The following is a 20,711-nucleotide window of genomic DNA, read 5'->3' on the forward strand; positions in this document are numbered from 1 at the left end:
GTAGTTCAAGATGTTTAAAAATGAAAGACAGAGTTGGATGAAATGTAGACTACTTAATACAGTGTGTATTTAATATAAAAGTTATGCATTATTCATCTTTGCAATTTGAATAACTTTGAATTTAGCATCCCTGTTCTTCATCTTTTCCTTTGATGAACAATTAATTATTAAAATATAATATTGTCAGCATATGGCACAAAAATCCTTGAAAGTGTAAAATGAGCTGCCTTCTCCTGCCATCCTTTGATAAAGGAATACCATATTTGTGGTTTTGCACAGAGCCTTTATCCAGCATCTTAAGTGATTCCATCCTTGTAATAAAAAGGTTACAAAAGTTAGAAATAGTAAAATTGTTAATTTTAACTGCGACATTTTTTCTTAAATTCATGAGGAATGCACTTTTCAAAATGTGGCTCTTCCTCCCAGCTCTTTCATGTGTAGGCATTGGCTGTTAATGCAGGGGATGTTGGTGTATTCAAACACTCTTTGGGATTCATTGTGGCCCACTGTGTGCTGATGTAGAGAGACAGCTCTGAAATAGAAATCCAGGGTCACAGTTTGTGTGCTGTGTTGGGAAATCAAATCCTGTCACTGAGTTTCTCATTTTCCTAACCAAGTTTTTCTGCATAAAAATGAGCCAATCAAATTAAATGCGACCTTTTGCTGTGATTATGACTTCTTGATTAGAATCTCTTTGAACTTTGGTCAATCACATATATTTTAATATTTATTATTTAAGCACACTTTTTCTCAGAGAGGTATGCCATGACAAGGAAAAAATGTGGATTATTATTTGTTTATTTCCTTTTTGGAGATGCAAATGTGGTCAAAATCTACTTGGGTTAGAAGGGAAGGAATTGATCACCAAGAGGTTGCAGTATTGCCTTGACTTTAATAGAATTACTCATTTTTTGGGATGCTAAAAGCTATGAAAACATCACAGACCTGTTGATATTGTGCAGAAAACAGAAGATACATAAAGTGTATGTATCATTGGCATCGTGCAGCAGCAGTGGAGTTAAAAAAAGCCCCTGATTATCAGACTGCTGCTAAGAGGTTTAGGCAACTCCTGATTTGATCAAGACTTAGAGAAGACTGTGGGATGCTGTGGAAGTGAATTCTGCAGACTTCATCCTATTTGGAAGACGTGTGTGTCAGTCACCAGCCCACCTGCTTCTCCCTTCTGTTGGGGTGGGGAGGGGGTGGCAGTGGGTTTGCTCAGCAGCTCTGGTGAGACAGAAAAAAGAGTTCCTTCTGCCCATGTGTGGACTCCTGTCTGAGGCATGCAGAATATTGAAAATAAGGAATAGAGATGTTCAGGAGAGCCCCTGTGTCAGCCTGCCTGAGGCAGTGAGCACCTCTGCACAGGCTGAGAGGGCACTTCAGCCTCCAAGTCAACATGAATTGCAGAGGATAAATGCTCAGGGATAGCAGGGAAATTGCCTTGCCTGCAGCTGTTCTCTCCTTTTGTTTATTTATTTTTCTTCACAGTGTTAAATATTACCCGCTTGTCACTGTTACTTGCAGGTGAATGCTTCCAGTGCTTAGGTCTGTATTTCAGGCTGTCCTAGGGGATTCTCAGAGAAAAAAACAGTCCCCAGGCTGTTGGACCCTGGAAGGAGTTTCTTGGATTTGGGAGAAGGGGCAGTTTTCCCTGTGAACCCCATTTGTGAGGCAGTGCTGGCTGTGTCTGGCAGCACCCTGGCAGTGCCAGCAGGGTGGTGCAGGCAGGCTGAGTGAGCATTGCTTGCATGTTCCTTTGAGCTTCAGCACTGTCCTGTGTCCCTGCTCCTCAGCCCAGCTGCCTGGCAGCTCCCAGAGAAGTTTGGCTGAGCAGCCTGGCTCTGCCTCTTCCATCTCAGCAATCCACTGAGGGTTTGACTCTGCTCCTGCATCCCTTTCTGCCTCTGGCAGAGATGGGACAGATCCACTGCCCTGTTCTTTGATCAGGCAGCAGCAAACAGGACCACTGGGCCTGGCTGTGTCCCACTGGGTTCTGTCTTGCTGCCACCCAGCTGGAGAGCCATGTACTGAGTGCTGGAACAAAATACCTACAGCATTATTTCTGTGCTGACATAAACCAGTGGGGTAGCAAGTGCATTTCACACCTGCACACGTTCAGATTAGGAGGGTGTGTGTTTGGGATGGGGCTGACTAACATTTTGGCTGCTCTTTTAAGAACCCACACGTCAGCTCTTACAGAGGGTTTCCATTTTTCATTCCATGTATGATAAAATATGTTGTTGCCATTACACCTTGCTAGGCTGCCTAGCAGTGTGATGTCTGTTTTAAAGACACATTAAAAAAAAGTGTAATCCTGCTTGTCAATCTTCCCTGCAGAGAAGGAGACCTTTCTGGATCCCTTTGTGCTGAGGGAACTTCTGCCAACATCTCTGGGGAGCTACTATCGCTACACAGGGTCCCTGACTACTCCTCCCTGCAGCGAGATCGTGGAGTGGATTGTCTTTAGGAAGCCTGTGCCCATTTCTTACCATCAGGTGGGTTTGTTTTCTCATTAAGGCCCATCTCTTCATTTGCCCTCCTTAAGACAGTGTTTTCAAAGCCCGCCGGGTTAATTCAGAGAACACAAATGTTTCTGTTGACAAAAAAGGAAGTGTGTGATTTTTTTTATTCTCTTATTAATATTGTTTCTGAACAGGAGCCATCCATCTTGAGGAGACAGTACAACATGAAACCCAGTTTCCTTTCAGTGATTTAGTTTGTATTGTTTTTGTTAAGATTAAATTAAGCTGTGGTGTAAATAGTTACATAGAGTTCCCTTTTATTCTTTTTAATTGAAACTTTCTTTTCAAAGTAAAGTGAGTGATTTCAGTTCTGCTCAGATTTAGTAATTTGAACTAATTACATTAGAAAAGACATCTTTCCATTAATTCTCCATGCTTAACTGTTTTTATAACACAGTAAAGCTGCCATTATGTGCTCAGCGAGCTGGTGCACAAATCTTTAAAATTAGCACATAGCAGCTTTTAATGCAAATAGACACAATGTCTGGAGTTTGAAGAATTATCCTGATAAAGCAATGTCTAGATGAAGTCAAATGTTTGCCAACTCAGTGTACTCTGACATTGTAAGACTGTGGTCTATAGAAAGCCAACCTGATGGACTTAGTCTTGCTTCTTATTCATCTGTCATAAGCCACTGAAAACAATCTTTTTACATTACTAATTCTGTAAAGTGCACCTGAACAGTTCACTGGCTGATCCTGACTGACAGATGTTGTACTCTAAGGTTTCAGAAGTACACAAGTCACTTGCCATACCCCTGCTCCAGGCTTTTCCTTTCCTGTTTTCTAGATCTTATTGCTTCCCCCATAGATTCTTTCATCTTTTTTTGACAGTCTGTGTTGAAGATCAGTTGCAGTGCTTCAGCTAAGGCCCTCCAGAGGCTGAGGGATGTGTCAGGATTCATGTCTCCAGCCACCCATCCTGGTGCTCTGTTGCCTGTTTCACAAGTGTGACGGTGCTGCCCGTGTTCAGCTGCTGGTCAGCAGGAGCCCTTTTGCTGGAGGCTTTCCCTGGAGCTCTCTGGCAGTGCTGAGCACACTGTGCCCCCAGGCAGCCCCTGGTTCTGGCTGCAGCCTGGGACTCTGCACATGGTCCCGTTTGAATCAGACCCCTTGTTTTGTTCAGGCTATTTCTCTGATTGTTGAGATCATTTTGAATTCTGTCCTTGACTGCAGGATACTTGCAATCCCTTGTAGCTTTTCACTACATCAATAAGTTTACTGTTTATTATTTGGTGGCTGCAAGGCCTGGCCCATGCTCAGTTTTATACCCTGTGTGCACATCAGGTGGGTCATGACTTCTTTTTTAACAAATGCAAATAAAATGGTAAATATCAATTTCGGCTGTGGTATAAAGGTGCTTTATCCTGGCATAGCTCCTTTCCTGTGCTGCACAGAAGTAACTGTTCCAAATCAAGCTTTTAAAATTTGGCATTGTGCTGCTCTGTGCATGTGTCTGTGGTGGAAGGGCTGGGAATTCTGTGTGTAGACAGACTTTCATTGATACTACAACACATGTGGAATAAATAATAGTATTCCCTCCTCCCCCGTAGCTGTAGATGTGTGTGTTTCAAGAGCCTGCCACCCTGCCACTGCTATGATTATTATTTGTTCCCCTAACAGAAACAGTGTAACATAATCCATTGCCATAGTTTAACCTTCTTTATCACAATCCCCATGAAGCAGCCTGTAATCCTAGGGGACAACAGTGATATTGTTTAAGCTTTGTTGCTGTTCCAATTAAATTCGTGCTTTTGTGGAAAATACCTTGCTGGAAAAAAGGACAGTAGTGAAGTGGTCCATTTGTGGAGGCTTCTCTATTTTATTCACAGTCCTCCATCATCATCATCTTCCCTGATAATTAGACAACAAACCAGGACAAGCTGTGTCACCCTGCAGATGCATTGTAAAGCTAAGTGCATTCAATGACCCAAAACATGGCATTATCTCTCATAATGCATACCTCAGAGTAGCTCATTGTGCTTATAACAGTTTCAGTATTTTTAATTGCCATCTGTATATCCAGCCCTTAGAAAACTACACATCAGGCTTTAATGGTTTGTAATTGCATGACTCAGAGCTTTAGATCAGGTTTCCCTGTATCTACAATAGTCTTACAAGAGCTTTTAATTTCTTCTTCTGAACAGGAGCTCTTGTACTCCTTGAAGAGCATAAATGTAGCTCCTTGACTGCAGATCTTAGAATATTTTTTTTTCTGTCAGCTGTAGATAAATTAATTTCTCATTTGTCGTAGATAATATTTTTATAGTGCAAGTGGGGTTGAAATGGCTTATATATACTTCAACACATAAAAAGTGGAAGGTTAAAAATCATGTTTGAATTGGCAGTTGTTAAAATGCAATTATATCTCCCCAAGGTAGCATGGCAGAAGAAAATATTTTAAAAGTTCTCTCTGAAAGTTTAAAAATTCAATTAATGTCACAGATGTCTAAGCCTAGAGACTTGACTTTAGAGAACTAGCTACTACCCAAGTTCTTGTGTTTTTATAAAGTCACCTTAAACTCTGTTATCTGGATTCATCAAAACTGCTTCCAGTGCATGAAGTGCAAAAGGTATGTAAATAAGCACAAGAGTTTTGATCTGTGCTTTTATAGAAGGGTGTAGCAGGATCATCTATTGTGGGGTTTTTTTAAGATGTCAGTCATTCTACCCCATTTTTAATCCATCCTCCTATGCTTTTGAGGGGGTCCTGCTAATAATTAAGGAATTGGTTTTGAAATTTTTCCAGATGTTTCTTTGGAAGAATCAGAAACAGAATTGTGTTGAGAGCCTAGGAATAAGGCATTCTTATATTATGGAGAAAAAAAAGTACTATTCAAATCCCAGTATCTGCACCTGCAAGCCTGGAAGCAACACCTGAGCTCTGGAATCAGCTCCTGAACTCTGGAAGTGTCTCCTGAGCTCTGGAAGTGGAACCTGAGCTCCCTGCCTGCCATGGGACCTGGTCATTGGTGATCACCCCTCCCTGCTCTTCCCCTGCTGAAAGGGGCTCAGATTACTGCTTTGAAGGGAAATTAAATAAGGTAGTGGGTGCCCCATGAGTGGAGGATGCTTAACTGCTCTGTTGCACACTTCTTTGATTATTTTTATCAGCTTTATCAACTGGGCCTGCTGTGGTAATTCTTCCAGTTTTAAGTTTTGGAGCTCACATGCTTCTCCAGAGCTTTTAGAGCAAACACACTTTATGAAAAGTGTGTAGGTTTCAGTGACTTACCATTAAGCTATGAATGTTACTCAAGTCTCTTTTTGTAGTCCTGGGCTACATTCTGTGCTCCCAAAATCCATTCTATCAATGTGCGTTGACTGATGTGATGCAAACAATATCAGGACTGATTCTTTCTCTGCTTTATCTTGCTCAGTCTTTCCAGCAGCAACATAACTAATTCTAGATTTTGTCCTGAATGATAACAAGGTAACAGTAAATGCTGTACCTACCTTGATAGCTGGGAGAAAAATATTTGCTGAAAATATTTTCACCTTAGTTTGCTAGAATTATTTTTTTCTAAGAAACGCTAAGAGACAAAGTAACAGAAAAGTTTTCCAATTACAGTTCTTTCTTACAGGTTAATACGTTTTCTTATAAATAGCTCAGATCTGAATCCAACAGAAGAAACTTATTCCCAGAGGAGTGTTTGCTAGCTGTGCCTAAAAGTGCTGCACGAGCTGTCTGTGAAGCTTAGCCTGGCAGCTAAACTTTGTAAGGTATTCAGAGATAAGGAAGTATTGCCTTATCCAGGAGAAAGCTCTTGGTGTGGAATGACCTGGAAGCATTTTTTGACGCGATACCGGAAAATAAAACGGTGCCAGCGGTGAGGAGGGTTTGGCAAGGCTGTGTCACACAAAAGGGATCTAAGGGCAAATGTTTCTTTGGCAATTACAGATGTCCACAAGTTCTAGAAGGCCTTCTCCCATGGTGGGCAGGACAAGCCCTGTGCCGAGATAAGGTGGTTGGCAATAATTTCAGTGGGCAGTCTGATTTCCCATGTAGTTTTATCAGTCTTGGCATCAACGTTTTACTTCCTTCCATTTTGCTGTCTTATCAGCCACCCGGATTTCAGCACATTGTTTTTTTAATTAATGTCCCTTCTCTTCCCTGCCATGATGGCTGTGATCAGCTGGAGGCATTTTACTCCATCTTCACCACTGAGCAGCAAGACCATGTCAAGTCTGTGGAGTACTTGAGGAATAACTTCCGACCACTGCAAAAGCTGAACAACAGGAAGGTATCTAAGTCTGCTGTGAAGGATGCTTGGAACCAAGATATGACAGACATCTTGGAAAATCCACTTGGCACAGAAGCTTCCAAAGGTAGATGCTACTTTAGAATTTTATACTTGACTAATACGAGAATTTTTTCTGTCTACTTTGTCATCCAATGGTGTCAAGAGCAGCTGTGAGCTACCAAAGAAATAGTGCAGGTTGTGCAGACATTCCTATAGGTAAGGATCAATAAATTAACTAATTCTGCTTATGATGCAAATGCATGTAGAACTCGCTGTCACAAGATGCCATGACCATACAGCCTTAGAATATGTGGGTCTCAAAGCCACACAATATAAATCTCAAACTGGCAATGTCCCTGTTTCTGCCAGCTGGCTGTAGGGCTGTGGAGCTGCCAGACAAAAAGGGAAAACCAAAGGGCCAAGGTCAGAGGTGAAAATTCATCCCCATTAGCACTGAGGCATTGGGTGTTTGAATGGAAATAGAGTATCCAGATGTGGTTATGGGTTTCATCTCTCCAGTAACAAGACTTCTAAAGAACTGTCGACCTTTTAATTCAGCGTTTGTATCAGTCTGTTGGTAATGGTGACAGGAGGAAAATAATCTCTTCCTTTTAGGCAGGTGATTTTCTAATGTCTTGCTGAAGTGTTTCATGTGCCTTTTTGTAGAGCAGCTGGCGCTTGCTTCTGTCAGACACTGGATAATGAGTTGCAGGGAGGGGGGTGGAGGGAGGTTCCTGTTGCACAGGCACAGGCAGCCTTGGCTAGAGGAGTGCATCAGAAATTCTGAGAAATGTGTTCTGGATAAAATAAGACTAGAAATAAATATCATTTACTACTTTTATTTGCCTTTATTTTATTGACTGGTGTTATTTATAGGTAGAAGAAATCACATGTACTTTCCAGTCTTCAGTCTTGGGAAGTGCTTGGTGCTTAACCAGTAGAAGTGAAGAAGGGAGGGGCAGTTTGCCAGAAGGAAACAGCTAAGCAGATTTACTAGCTTCTCTTTTTTACCTGGCATTTTCACCTGGCCAGGCACAGAAAGTGCAGATTTTAGAGGATGTGAATCATGAAAACAGCTGCATTCAGCAACCTCACCTTCCCAAGAGAGTGCTGGGAGAGTATATTTCTCAGGGCTCATTATTCTCTGAGCGTGCTTATTTATATATATAATATACACGTACACAAACCTCATGTACAAGGCAGCCTTGGGACAGAGAATTTACATCAGAAGTGAGAAGGAGATCTTGGGAATGAAGAAACTCTGCTACGCTCGGATGCTCTGGACTATAGTTTTCAATCAGTGCTGTAACAGCAACATGTGTCAGTAATTTCTTCAGTTATATCCTCTGTACATATTATTTACCCAGAACAGTGATGAAAGTTAATGAGTTACATTATGTTAAAAGTGACAACACTGACTAGTTTTTATTTTGAGTGCAGCCACAGTACCTCTGATACAACATTCAAGAAGATTTAACTGCTTTAGCCACATACCTGCATATTCCTCACTTCGCTGGTTGTTTTTAAGATTATAAAGAATCTTGGGGTTATTTTCATCACCACAGTAAATAACTAAAACCCACAATTTTCTCAGAGCATTACAGACACTAAGGTCTATCGTTAATGGGCTGATCCTGAATTTGGAAGTGGTGAGACTAAAGGAGCACCTTGAATAACCACAAAGATTCACCATGACTTTGATCTTTAAGAACCAAACACACATGGCTTAGTTGCCATGAGGTGAGCCAGTCCACAGGAGCAAGGGACCAGCACAACCATTAATCCATGTTTTTGGTTTGGTTCTTGGGGACTGCTTTCCTGAGCAGGTTCCCTATGGGTCCTCTGCCATCATGTTCAGGTACTGTAATGCTCTATGTTTGTGCCTGCCTGGGAATTTGAATTTGTGACAAGAGGGACCTCGGGGGGAACATGCCTTTCCCATGGTCTGACAACTGCAGCATCTAATGGCAGGAATGAGGCTGGAGTTGGTGATTTCTTCCTCCCCTCAGCTTTTGCTCTAGGAGGCTAATGGCTGGGCAGCCAGTTGTTTTGCACCAGCTCTGTTAGCTTGTCACTTTCTGGGTTGTGTGAGCACTCTGAAAATAGGTGCATTTTTTTCATGAAATTACAATAAATAGGTTGGCACAGTGTTGCTAACACAAAATGGATTGTAGTATATCCTCCAAAGGTTACAGGGATGAGATACAGCTGTTCCAGAAATACAGCCCTGCATGTTCCTGGCCCCTTTTTTGACAAAGGTGAACAGTGATGATGTGCCTGGTCCAGTGAACATTCTGAACTAGTGACATATAAATAAAATGAGTTGAAGTCATAATACTTGAGTGAAAGCAAAACCTGTTGTTTATTCAGCTAGTAAATATAGTGCCACTTTATACAGTGTCAGTCATGCAAAAGCACTGAGGAGCCGAGTGCATGGAGTGCTTTCCAGCCAGGTATAGAAGAGTGTAAGGTTAGCATAGCAAATTTATTTTATGCAGATTCTTCTGTGTACCTCCTGGTTTCACCTCAATGCTTTCCACATTGCATTAGGCAATGTGACCAATGGCTGTCACATGTTGACTCTTGTCTGCCCTCCCTGTTCCTGGTTTGTGTGTTGTAGAAAAAGGCATGGTCACGAAAATGTTTCTTTTAGTTGCTGCAAGGTGATATGGTTTGTGATGGTCTGCAGCTCTGCAGGGTAAGTTTGGGTATGTTTGTCGGTGTGAATTTTTGCGATTTGTTTCCTCTGTCACACTCCATTAAGTCTGTGGGCAGTATTGCTAATCTGGAAAACAGTGCAGCATTCATTATGTAAGCCTTTCTTATTTTGGAGGAAAATGTGCCCAGAACAATTTGCATGATGTTCAAAATAATTTTCAGAATTCCCTGCTGAATAGGGAATTTCAGATCAACACAAAGCAGTGGTCCATTGGCAAATGTGCCATCCTGAAGAGTTTGGGACCAAAGAGGAATGTCCTTCCTCTCAGCTATCAAAGCTATCCCAGGTCACAGGACTGTGACCAGTAGTGTAATCTGCAGATACACTGGAGGGAAACATTCTCACTCTACACCACTCCTCTGAGTATTTCCTTAGCAAAGCCCCAAAAATGGTGGCACTTGATAAACAAAATGTCTTCTGGGAAAGGCTGTTCTAGGTCAGTGCATTTGGATCCAGTTTGTTAACTAGTGTGAATGTTAGCAGCCTTTTGCTTTGCATTGCTCTCCTCTCCCTTCTCTTGTTTTAATTTGAAAGAGGCAATGAAGAGAGAGGCATTGTTTTCAATCATCAGAATACAAGATGGTGAAATATTTCAGCTAATTTGAAATAGGGCTAATTTTTCACTTACAACTGAAAACTCCAGATTTTCTTTTGTGTCAGAGTTTAACAAGACGAGTTTTCTTTTATTCCATTATCTCATTGCTTCCTCCTATTGGCAAAAACTGATTTTAAACAGTTCTCTTGAGGACTGCTTGTATGCTTGGAATAAAAGCATATGCATAAGACCTTCGCTGAATCAGAGCCCATGAGCTGAGCTTGATTTTTAAGTTGACCCTGGAGCTATTTTTAAAAGCCATACAGATGATGTTTAAAGATCTTATTTCTGAAATACACCATCCAGATTAAATACTATTCAGCTATGTAATTGTAGCAACTGGTGAGTTGATAATAAACCCTTGTACAGTGATACTTTTTAAGAATATGAAACTTTTAGAGATCCAAGCTATACAGTGGATCATACTGTTAAATCAGACAGATCATCTTTTAACAAGAGGGCTCAGCCATGTTGCAATACTAATTTATGTAAAGTTTTGAAAAGTTAGAGGTTCTCAGTAGAGACATTCTAAGCCAAGAATGCATTTGTAAATCATTAATCAGATACTGTAATTATCAGTGACTTTGGCAGTGTCTGACTTTTTGGACAAGATGATCTCTGTTAAAATTGCCTCCTTTCTTCTCTGGCCTGTCCTCTGTGGCTCCAGACTGTGTTGCTCTGTCACATCGTATATTGTGTTTCTGCACCTCCTGGGCTGCTTTCAAGCAGCTCTGGTAGAGGGATTGCTAATTATTTTTTGCTTTAATACTGTACATTGCTCTTCAGGGACAAACAGAATTCTTATATTGAAGTCCATACAATTCAAGGATCTGGGTCTGCAGGGAATCCTTACTACTTTCACATGTTGTCCCATCAAGCAGACCTGTATTTACAAAACATTACCTGCTTTAGTAAAGGTGTGGGCATGGAAACTCAGGAGGAAAAGGTGTTTCATTTCCTTGTTTCAGGAAGTACCCCATGTGCAGCAATACTTGCCCATTTTATTTAGCTGTTGATTACATCAAATGTTGTTTCTTTGTGGTTTTTTTTTACACTCAAAAGAACCCTTTAACCTTTCTATCTCATTAAATGGGCTGCATGCCTTGCAACACTTAAACAAGCATCCCATGTGAGGGGCTCTTGACATCAGAGTTTTCTTTCACAGTTGCCTGATTACTTTCCCAAAGGTGTCTGATTACTCTTTGCTGGAGTCTCAAATGATGCTGTTTCCCATCAGTGGGATTTCGCCTCAGAGTACCATCTGTAATTATGATCCTAGACTAACTTAAATAATGAGCAGTCATAAATTCACTCCAGTAAAACTTAGCTTTGGACTCTAAATTAACAGCTGGGACATTTCTCTAATACTGTACAGGTGATGATTTTCCTTACTGTTCCTCAGTTTCCTTAATGTTTTTTGGGGTTCTTTATTAATGTGTAGTAATTCACAGTTTGGAAGTCCTTTTGACTTTATGCCACTAAAACATGGTAGAATATACCTGGATGGACAGATGGATACCATGGATACCTGGATTTTCCTGCCTGCATGCTTTGTGCTGGAGGCATGGCTCAGGCCAGTGGTCTGCAGCCAAAGGTACTGCACTGCTCAAGCAAAGCAGTTCAGCTCTTACTCACCATTTCATGGCTCCTGATGTCAGAAATGAGACTACAGCCTTCTGTGAAGGTGTTGCCTTTCTGCACAGCATTGGGGTGCACCTCCCATGCAGCAGCATCCAGAGGTCCAGAGATTCAGTGCTCTGACATCAACACTTTGAGGCAGATACTCTAGAGCATTGGCAGCAGTGTTTCTGAGTGAGAACAAGTTATTTGTCTCATTTATAGCCTCTGTTATTACTCCCAGTAATTTGGTTTTGCTTTCTAAATGCCCATGTTTTATGAAAACTGTCTCAAAACAACTTTGCAGTCTTTCCATGCCCTCAGGTTCTCTCTGGGAGTCCAGAAGGAGTCTTAGGCAGAGAAGTTCTACTCTCGCAGAATGTCATTTTTATGTTTTAGTCAGATCTAAATTACTAAAAATGTTCCATAGTAATATGTAACATATCCAAAAAAACAACAAAGTGAAGGTAAATTTTAAATGATTCATTATTGGAAATTTAACTCAGGATGGCTAAAGCAAAATTTAGCTATTTATTTTCTTTAAATATCTCAGGGGGAATGGAAATAAACAAGAGCCTTTTAAAGTTAATTTATGGTATGTTTACCATTAGCATTGATTCTTTTTGCCCTTTGCAAGAATCTTGGAAGATTTCTTCATGGATTAACAACTCCTTCCTCATTTCTTTGGGCAATTGGGCTTTTCCTATTTGCTTTTTGGTTTCATTTTGCTATGGAAGTTATCATTTCCCAATTCTAGGTCAGCACCCTTCTAGGTGTGGTGCAAATGAATTCATGCCTCATCATTAGGACTCCTCTTGGTGTAGCAGCCTGGCTTGGAGCAAAAGGTGACACTTGAGGGTGGTGACACTGTCGTGCTCATTGCTCACCCTGCATCTTTGCACTACAGACGTGCCCATCTGCCACTGCCTTATTGCTCCAGGTAAAGGCACTCACCTGCAGCTGCAAGAATCTCTTTTTGAGCCTCAAGTGGCTGCTGAATGCACATTTTAGGCAGAAACCAGTGTGCTTTTTCTGCATATTTCATCCCTTCCACCTCAGCCCTGTCTTGCTCTGCAGCTCTGGCTGGATCCTCATGTATGCAGTTGTCTGGGAGACTGTCCTGCAAAAGCAGGAAAGGAGAGGCTTCTGCTTTCCAGAGAATTTCAGGTCAGGTGGAACACAAAGCTTTCATTAAAAAAACTGACCCATTTTGAGAAGGAATCAGATCTGGTACTTATACCTGACATAGACCTCATGCTTCCCTTGCAGTGGCTCTGTTCTGCAGTGTTCTGTTTTATACCTGTAGTGACTCCTGTGTGGTTGTAATATGAGGAGTGCATGTGCCTGGATCTGAATGTAGTAAACAACTTATCAATAGATTTATTAATAAGCCATAAGTCACTGCTTGCACTTCTCCAGAGAGTATAAAGGGTCTAAACTAACAGAGCTAGAGGAATTCAGTGTGAAAGTGTAGGTGTGGTCTGGGTTCACAGCTGCCACTAAAGCTGGAAGAGCTGAGCTTGATGATTTATTCCATTTACACCTGGAGGGAATTCCTTTCTGCACTGCCTACCTGCTGGCCCAGCTGTTCAGCCCACAGAAGCACTAATTTTAGTTTTAGCCATGAGTGCCTGCAGCTCATCCTTTATTTTGGAAAAAGCCTCCAGAAGCTATGAAAGGAAAGCTGCTTTCATAATCTGATTTTGGCATCCCACAGGCAGGTATTGGGAGGCTCTAGCAGCCCTATTGGCATATTCTTCCTATCTTCCCCAGGCCAAACAACCCTCACCAGAACATTGGAAAGGTCAGCTTGGCTAACATGGCAAACATTTTCCTTCTGGCAGGAAATCCTTCTTTCTCCTCATTGATACCATTTGTGCCACTGAATGTGATCACACATGTGGCACAAACACACAGTGTAAATAAGGGCACAGGTGTACATTTGAAACACAAGTGCACACGTGGATGTGTGCAGTACAAACACAAAACTTGCAGGGCAGGTCCTTGTTGGACATCAGTTTAGCCCAGCATGGCATCTGATGGGGCAAGGCTGATCTGCACTGCTGAGGACTCAGACCGCAGCTGTAAAACAGTATTTGTGAGATATCCACGTATCTTAGGGGCAAACACACAGTCCATGCCTTTCAGTAAAACAGTATATGTTGCTGTGATGCCATAGAAATTTAGGTGCTACAAAGCCATACAAGTATTAATCCAAGTGCTGGTTGTGTGTACACTTTATGAAATGGGCCAGCAACAGAAGGGGGCAAACCCCAGTTTGTCCCTCTCTCAGAGGGACCCATGTGCCAATTTGCTCGTGAGTTTATTTCACAGGGCTCATAAAACAAGTGTGGGGTCTGTCCCTCACACCTAAAGAAACAACCCTGTCTGTTTGAAGCATAGTGGAAGGTAAGAGCAGGGAAGATAAATAGTCTGTCTCCTAGCTACATTCTGCCTGTGGATTGAAGTAGATCAACACAAATATTTGTGTGTACAGCATGCTCTGGATCCTGCCAATGCCTGCTGGCAAAGTGCAGGCAAAGGTAAAGGAAAAATGTGTGCTACTCTTTAAAGCAATTATCCTTATGTATTAATAATGTCATTTATAAGCACTCTGAGAAGTCAACAATGTACACTAAAGCAAAGCCAAAAAACTGCAAGCATTTAGTAAAAGAAGGGGGAAATGTTATGAGTATGCCTCTTAGCACTTTCTGATGTATTAAAGCCTGTGTTGTCTCTGCATATGATCTTTGTGGTTTATTTGTTATCCTTTGGGAGCACATCCCTGTGGGATTGAATCTGACAGCCCAAAGCATGCTCTTGTTTATTATGGGTCGAGTCTCTTCCCAAGCACCTCCAGTTCAGTGTAGCTGAATCTGCCCTTGTATCACTCCCCTTACCACTGAAAGCAAGTGTGATTTTTCTTATTGCAGTATAACCCATATTTTTGCATTTCAGGGTTTATTTGACATTTTGAGGATCTAATAATGAGAAGGAATACATATGTGTGTGTGTATATAGGTATGGATGTAGTTGAAAGTATTTTTCTTCCCTTTTCTATTGGTGGCATTGCTTTTCTCTTGTCTGCAGTCAGATTCCTGGGGGTGACAGGGCTGAATGAACTTGGTGCAGTGTTTTGGCAACAGCACAGGCACTGATCACAGCTTTCAGGTGCTCTGAAATCATCTGGGATGCCTGTGGCTGAGTTGGGTGTCATTACAGCAGCAAGTGGTGCATCTGTCCTGCAGGACTGGCCCTTCCAGCCTCCTTCCCAGGACTGGGGCTGAGAGGAAGGAAACATCCTCTCTCCCCCAAAAACTTTGCCATCAACTTGTTTGCCCCTATGGTGAAGAAAGAAATGAAACCCCCATGCTGACCTCTCCATTGCTCTTCTACTGAGCATGGGGTAAGAAATGCCCCAGCTGCCTTCCTGTGTGCCCCTGCTTTGTAAGGGAGAGGCACTGTTCCCTGCCACTCATCCTGTTGAATGAATCATCCTACATATTCAGACTAGTAAGAAAAAATGAGGCCTTTCTCTCCTCACAGCCAGGAGCTGCCTCCCAGAGCAAGACAAAACCCTTGTCCCTGTCTTTCAGTAACCACTGAGCAGCTCTGAGCCAGTAACATGCTTTGGGCACATCCTGATGCTGATGTTTCCCCTTCCATATATGAATTGCCTTAGAAGATCTCTGCCCATGTCACCACGAGGGATTCAGGATCTCACTGTCACGTTGCTTTACTGTGCTGAAAATTGTCAGGGCTTCAGCACACAACGTGTATCCCATGGCACCAAGGAGAGGAACAGCAGTTTTGCATTGCTGAGACATTCAGCAGGAGGTAGAGAGTGGGATTTTTCAAAGGAGGGCATAGCACAGCTAGAAATAACTGCCTTTAAAGTGGTGACATTTTTATGCATGGACAAGCTAACTTAGAACATTTTTAGAGGATTTTATAAATCCCGCTGAGCCTAGTGCAACTAGATTCATCATATGAGGACCTGTTTTACAGAGAGAAAGTATACAAGCCATAAGTGAATATATAGTTCTTGTGCTCTTACAAAGTTTCCCTAAATAGTCTTTTCATCATGCAGGTAGCATATGCAAAAAGCATGATGAAACCCAGAAAGTTTGGCTGGTGTTGCATTTCTGTCTTTGAACAGAAGAGGCTGCTTTTAAGGAACAATATTAATTAAAAAAAGCTGCACTATTTTCTTACATGCCATTTCTGCATTCATGGGCGTGTCTTAGTGTCAGCAATTATTTTTGCAAAGCAACAAGCCCCTTTTTTTGTCTTTCATCTCACTAAAATGGAGCTGCCAGGAGCTTTTGTATTAAGCTTTATCAGCCTTTCAGTTAGGAAAGCCTCGTGGAGGTTACGTAGCCAAATACAACATACAAATCAAATTATGGAAGAGATGAATGCAGAGTTGTTAAATTAATTTTGTTTGTTCCAGCCCACTGGAATGTTTTTAACATGAAGAAAATAATTCTCTGCTTATGACTGCATCAGCATGCTGCATTTGTCTGCCAGTGGCAAACAGGTTTTGTCCAGGCTTGAGTGAGCCCTGGAATATGAGGTTGGCCAAGATGCTGGATTGCCCCTGCCTTCCCCAGCAGGCTGATCTGCAGAGAAAAGCCTGGGTTAAGCTGCTGGGCAGCCCCACACATGGCCAGCAGCTGGGAGAGCCACTGAGGCTGGTCAGAGGGGCTTTCTCCAGGTGCACCTGTGCAGTGCTTGTGCCTCTGCAGATCTCTCCAGAAGGCAGGAGCCAGGTTCTCCCAGTTCAGGGCATCCCTGACAGGAAGGTGATGCTGTTTTTTCCCTGTTTTGTCTGTGCCTGCAGTGGGGCATGACCATGGTACTGCAAAGGCTCTTGCCTGCCCAGTGCCTCTGAGATGTGGCCTGGTTGCCCCAGCTGGGGTTTCTGTCTCCACGAGTCTTGGCATGGGGCTGCTAGCCCAGGACATGGTGGCTTTGTGTCCTGCCAGACCTGTGCAGGTATCTGCTCACACCACAGAAAGACATCCTGAAAGCTCCCATAATATTTCAATATCCCTCAGGATCTGAATTTTAAACAGAGCATTAGTAATATTATTTTCTAAAATTAGCCGAGATGCTATTTCAGTGTGGAATAATGCTGGTTGTTAGCTTGGGGTCTTTTTTTCCTCAAGAAATCATGAATTCACAGGCTTTTTTTTTTTTTTCTCTCTCTCTTTTTTTTTTTTTTTTTTTTTTTTTTTTTTTTTTTAATTAAGCCTGGTTTTGTTTTAAAAAAAGAAAAAAGAAAAAGAAAAGATTATTTCTCTTTAGTGTGTCCTGATTAAACTTTCACTTCCCTGTTCCAACATCTTCCTGTATTTCTATCTCTTCTTCAGCTGCACATTTTGCAAAATCAGTAGAGGTCCTTCAGCCTGTGATTCTTTTAATCTTCTTTGAAAAATCCAAGGCACAGAGAGTATTGAAAGAAAAATTAGATCTCTGGGAAATGCCAGTTGTTTTATAGATGGTCATATCATTGCAGTTTTTTTCCTTGCCTTTCAGACCTCTACTGTGTTATTATGTATCACTTTAATTAAATCATCAAATTGAATTATTGGATCAAATGTTTCTTTATTCCATTGTGTCCTAAGCAGGTTTAGTTAAATTAATAAAACCATATGTTTCATTTTATTTAAAAATATTTCTATTTTGCCCATTCATAAGCTGTTTTTTAAAAACGTGGTTGAACAGAAAAGGTTGGTTAATATTAAATTACTTCAGGTTTTTCAGATACTGCTCTGTGCCTTGGACTAAATTGTACCAAGTCATACTAAGTCGTGAAAATTTTGTAATATTTGCTGAGAAATTGCAGTATTGTAAATTCAGCCTCACTTTAGCTTGTCCTCAGTGAAGTCACTGGAGTCTCTCAGGTGATCAGAAGTGTTCATGACCTTCCTGGATCAGGGTGCAGGGTCAGGGAGGGTCCCTGACTGTGAGCTTGTGAGTCTCCTGTTTGTCCTTGGGAAATACCCAATTCTCTGCTGCCATGAGCTGTTTCAAATGACACAGAGTGGGGACATGGCAGCCTGGGGTGCCTTGGGGACCTTGTGTGAAAAGCAGCTGGCCAGAAATCCTTCAGAGGGCTGCTGCAATTAAGGTAGATCTCTGTCTCTCAGGAAGGTTACCTGCTTGAATTATTTCTAAAACAATTTGATGCATGATTACTTTAAATATATAAATCTCTGCATGTCCTCCTGGAGGACAAGGACTGGGTAAGAGCTTTAGGTCTGGGTAGTGCTTCACCCTGTCTCTGATGGGATTTGATTAGGTGGAGTGATAAAGGCTGGCCTGGCATTTTGAAGTCTAATTCTGTGATAACAAAGGGCGTCAACGAGGGCAGTTATGATTTATTGGCACAGTTATCAATAAACAGTGATGTCAGGGAGAATTGATCTGACCATCTCAGCGGAAAGAGGTGAGCATGGAGAGGCATACCAAGGATCAGGAAGCTCTGTAAATGGTGATAACAGAGATGGCTTTCAGCACTCCCATCTCATCCACGTCTTGGCCACCTTCATGCTGTGCTTTGGGGGACCAGGAGGAGCCAGAGGGAAGCTGTGGTGTGGCTTCTGACTTCGTGGCACTGACAGCAGAATGCTGTTTTGATCCCTTCAGCTCTGTGTAAATAGAAATTCACATGTATTTATCCAATGCTTTCAGGTACTGTAGGGTTTGTTTGTTTTGCTGGATCATCCTTCTGGGTTGAGCAGAAGGATCTACTGCAAAACTGCTGGAGGGTCACCCCTCATGGCTAACTGCACAAATGCATTTGACAGGTATTTTCCTATTGTACTGGTAATACTGGTGTTTAAAGCATTTAATCATTTTTGTTTAAGAGCTGTAGCTATTTCAGTAATGTAACAGCAGTGCTGCATGGCCAGCCTGCAAGTCCAGGCAGAGGCATAGACATATTTCCCCTTCAGTGCTGCCAGGACTCCTTAGAAGTGAAATAATGGCCCAATATTCATGTGGTCAAATACCTGCAGAGTGCAAACAAGCTCAACATGTAGGATTTAAAAGAAAAGTCATACTGGGAAAAATAATTCTGCCAACAGTGTCAGCCTGATGGGCTGGGTGACACTTTGCCTTTGCCTGGCAGAAGAGACCAGCTCCTTTGCCACGGCACATGTGCTTAGATATCATTGCAAGTGATTTTCCTTGGTTCAGGGTTTATACTGAAAAAAGAGAATGTGAAAATCTGCCCTGCATTGGGTATTTCAAAAGTGATTTTTAAAGCTTGGAAAAAAATCTAAACTCTTTATAGCTGGGAAGGGGATGATGCAGTTTTCCCACAGCATGTGAGTGCCATCTAGTGTTGTGCATCCCCAGCCAGACCTTTCCATGACAACTGGAAAAGTGTTTCTTCAGCACTGCAGGGGCACTGTGCACACCCCACTCCTCAAGGGCTGCATTTGTGCCTGGGCTTGGTCTGCCCTGCAGAATTTGGGGTTTGGTACTGCTGGAAGGAGGAAACCATGTTTTTCCCAGAGGATAAGCTGTCCCTGTGCTGATGTCCCCACTGACTTAAGCATGGCTGAGAAGTGACTTGTGCCTCCATGCTAGTTAGGAAGGCAGGGCTGCCTGGGGGTTCTTCTGCCTGCTCAGAGGAGGTGGCCAAGGCCATCAAAGAGCTAGTGTTCCCAGCCACTCTTCCCTGTGCTGGTGGTACATTGACAAAGTGTTGAGCATCTTTGAAGAAATATATATATAGAAAGAGGAGTATAAAATGACCCTTAAAATGTATAGGGTAACAGGAGAACATTTACTGACCCAATTGTGCCACATTTTCAGAGGTTTCAACTCTTTCCAGGGCCAGCAGAGCACATTGGGGTATTTATCCCTTAACAGCAGGAGGATGGGGATGAGGGAAGCTGTGGATCAGGTCCACTGTATTTCTTAATGTTCCCATGCAGAGCTCTTAAGTCACCAAGTTAAAGTGTAGGTGCAAATGTCAGGACTGAGAATTGAGAACTAAGCAGCCTGCCTGCAGAGAATGGATTCTCTCATTTGCTTTACTCAGGAGAGCAGAAAGCAGCTGCAGGTGGTATTAAATCCCATTGGTCTCAGTGGATTGCAGTCTAAGCTGTTACTGTAGGCCAGGGCATTAAAGAAAAAGCCTGGTTCTTAGAGTGAGGCACTGTTTTTCCTGTTTGTTTTCTCTCAGTTATTTAGAAGAGCTTCATATTTTCTCCTTCTGTTTTTCAGCTTGTAGCACTCCTCCAGTGAACATGAAAGTGCAGCCTGTGAACAGGACAGCGCTACTGGTAACCTGGAACCAACCAGAAACCATTTACCACCCTCCAATCATGAATTACATGATCTCATATAGCTGGACTAAAAATGAAGATGAAAAGGAGAAGACTTTCACCAAGGATAGTGACAAGGACCTGGTAAAAGCACAGCATCAACCCCAGACATATGTGTCAAGTTATCCTTATTTTGTTATTTTCTTGGTAGAAGGAGGTAGAGGAGGAAAGCAGTTGTTACCTTATAGGCAGGCTAATGTTGGGCCCATGATGAATTGCTATTTAAATGTTCAGCATTAGTTAAACGTTGCCTAACAGGCTACCCAAACACTGGAGTGTGAATTTATAGTTTATGTCAGTGCATAAAGGACTGAATCTGCAGACACTTTTTCATGTAGTGTTGCTGAGAAGCAGCTGGCTTGGGAAGTGGTGAGGCTCTGAATACCTTTTGGCTTGTATTCAACTTAGGGATTTTCACATTAAAAGTCCGATCCCCCAAAATCTGTTCCTGGGCTCAGGCTTTTCACTGTGCATAGCCTCTTGCAGACTTTGGAGCAGTTTCTGGCAGTAAGTGCTGCCAGAGGCAGGAGTTGCATAGTCAGGGCTTGAAGATTATTTTGGAGTGGCCCTGTACAAGCACTGCCTACATCTGGCAGTGTGAGAAAAAGAGAGAAGAGCAAGACAGTTCCAGCACAGATGGAAACACTGCTCTATCTCCTCCATTTAG

At 42.2% G+C, this 20,711-nt stretch overlaps 1 protein-coding gene across 2 annotated transcripts in view; it reads left to right on the top strand.

The window, feature by feature from the left end:
* Window positions 1–20,711, top strand: part of PTPRG (protein tyrosine phosphatase receptor type G) — a 384,534-nt gene that overhangs the window by 283,777 nt on the left and 80,046 nt on the right. For both annotated transcript variants that reach the window (XM_079316643.1, XM_079316644.1), the window contains 3 exons: window positions 2,341–2,498; window positions 6,661–6,853; window positions 19,944–20,128. In XM_079316643.1, coding sequence (XP_079172769.1) covers window positions 2,341–2,498; window positions 6,661–6,853; window positions 19,944–20,128 — 536 coding nt within the window. The remainder of the gene's footprint in view (window positions 1–2,340; window positions 2,499–6,660; window positions 6,854–19,943; window positions 20,129–20,711) is intronic.

This window comes from Erithacus rubecula (genome assembly GCF_903797595.1).
Source record: "Erithacus rubecula genome assembly, chromosome: 13".
Taxonomy (NCBI): Eukaryota; Metazoa; Chordata; class Aves; order Passeriformes; family Muscicapidae; genus Erithacus; species Erithacus rubecula.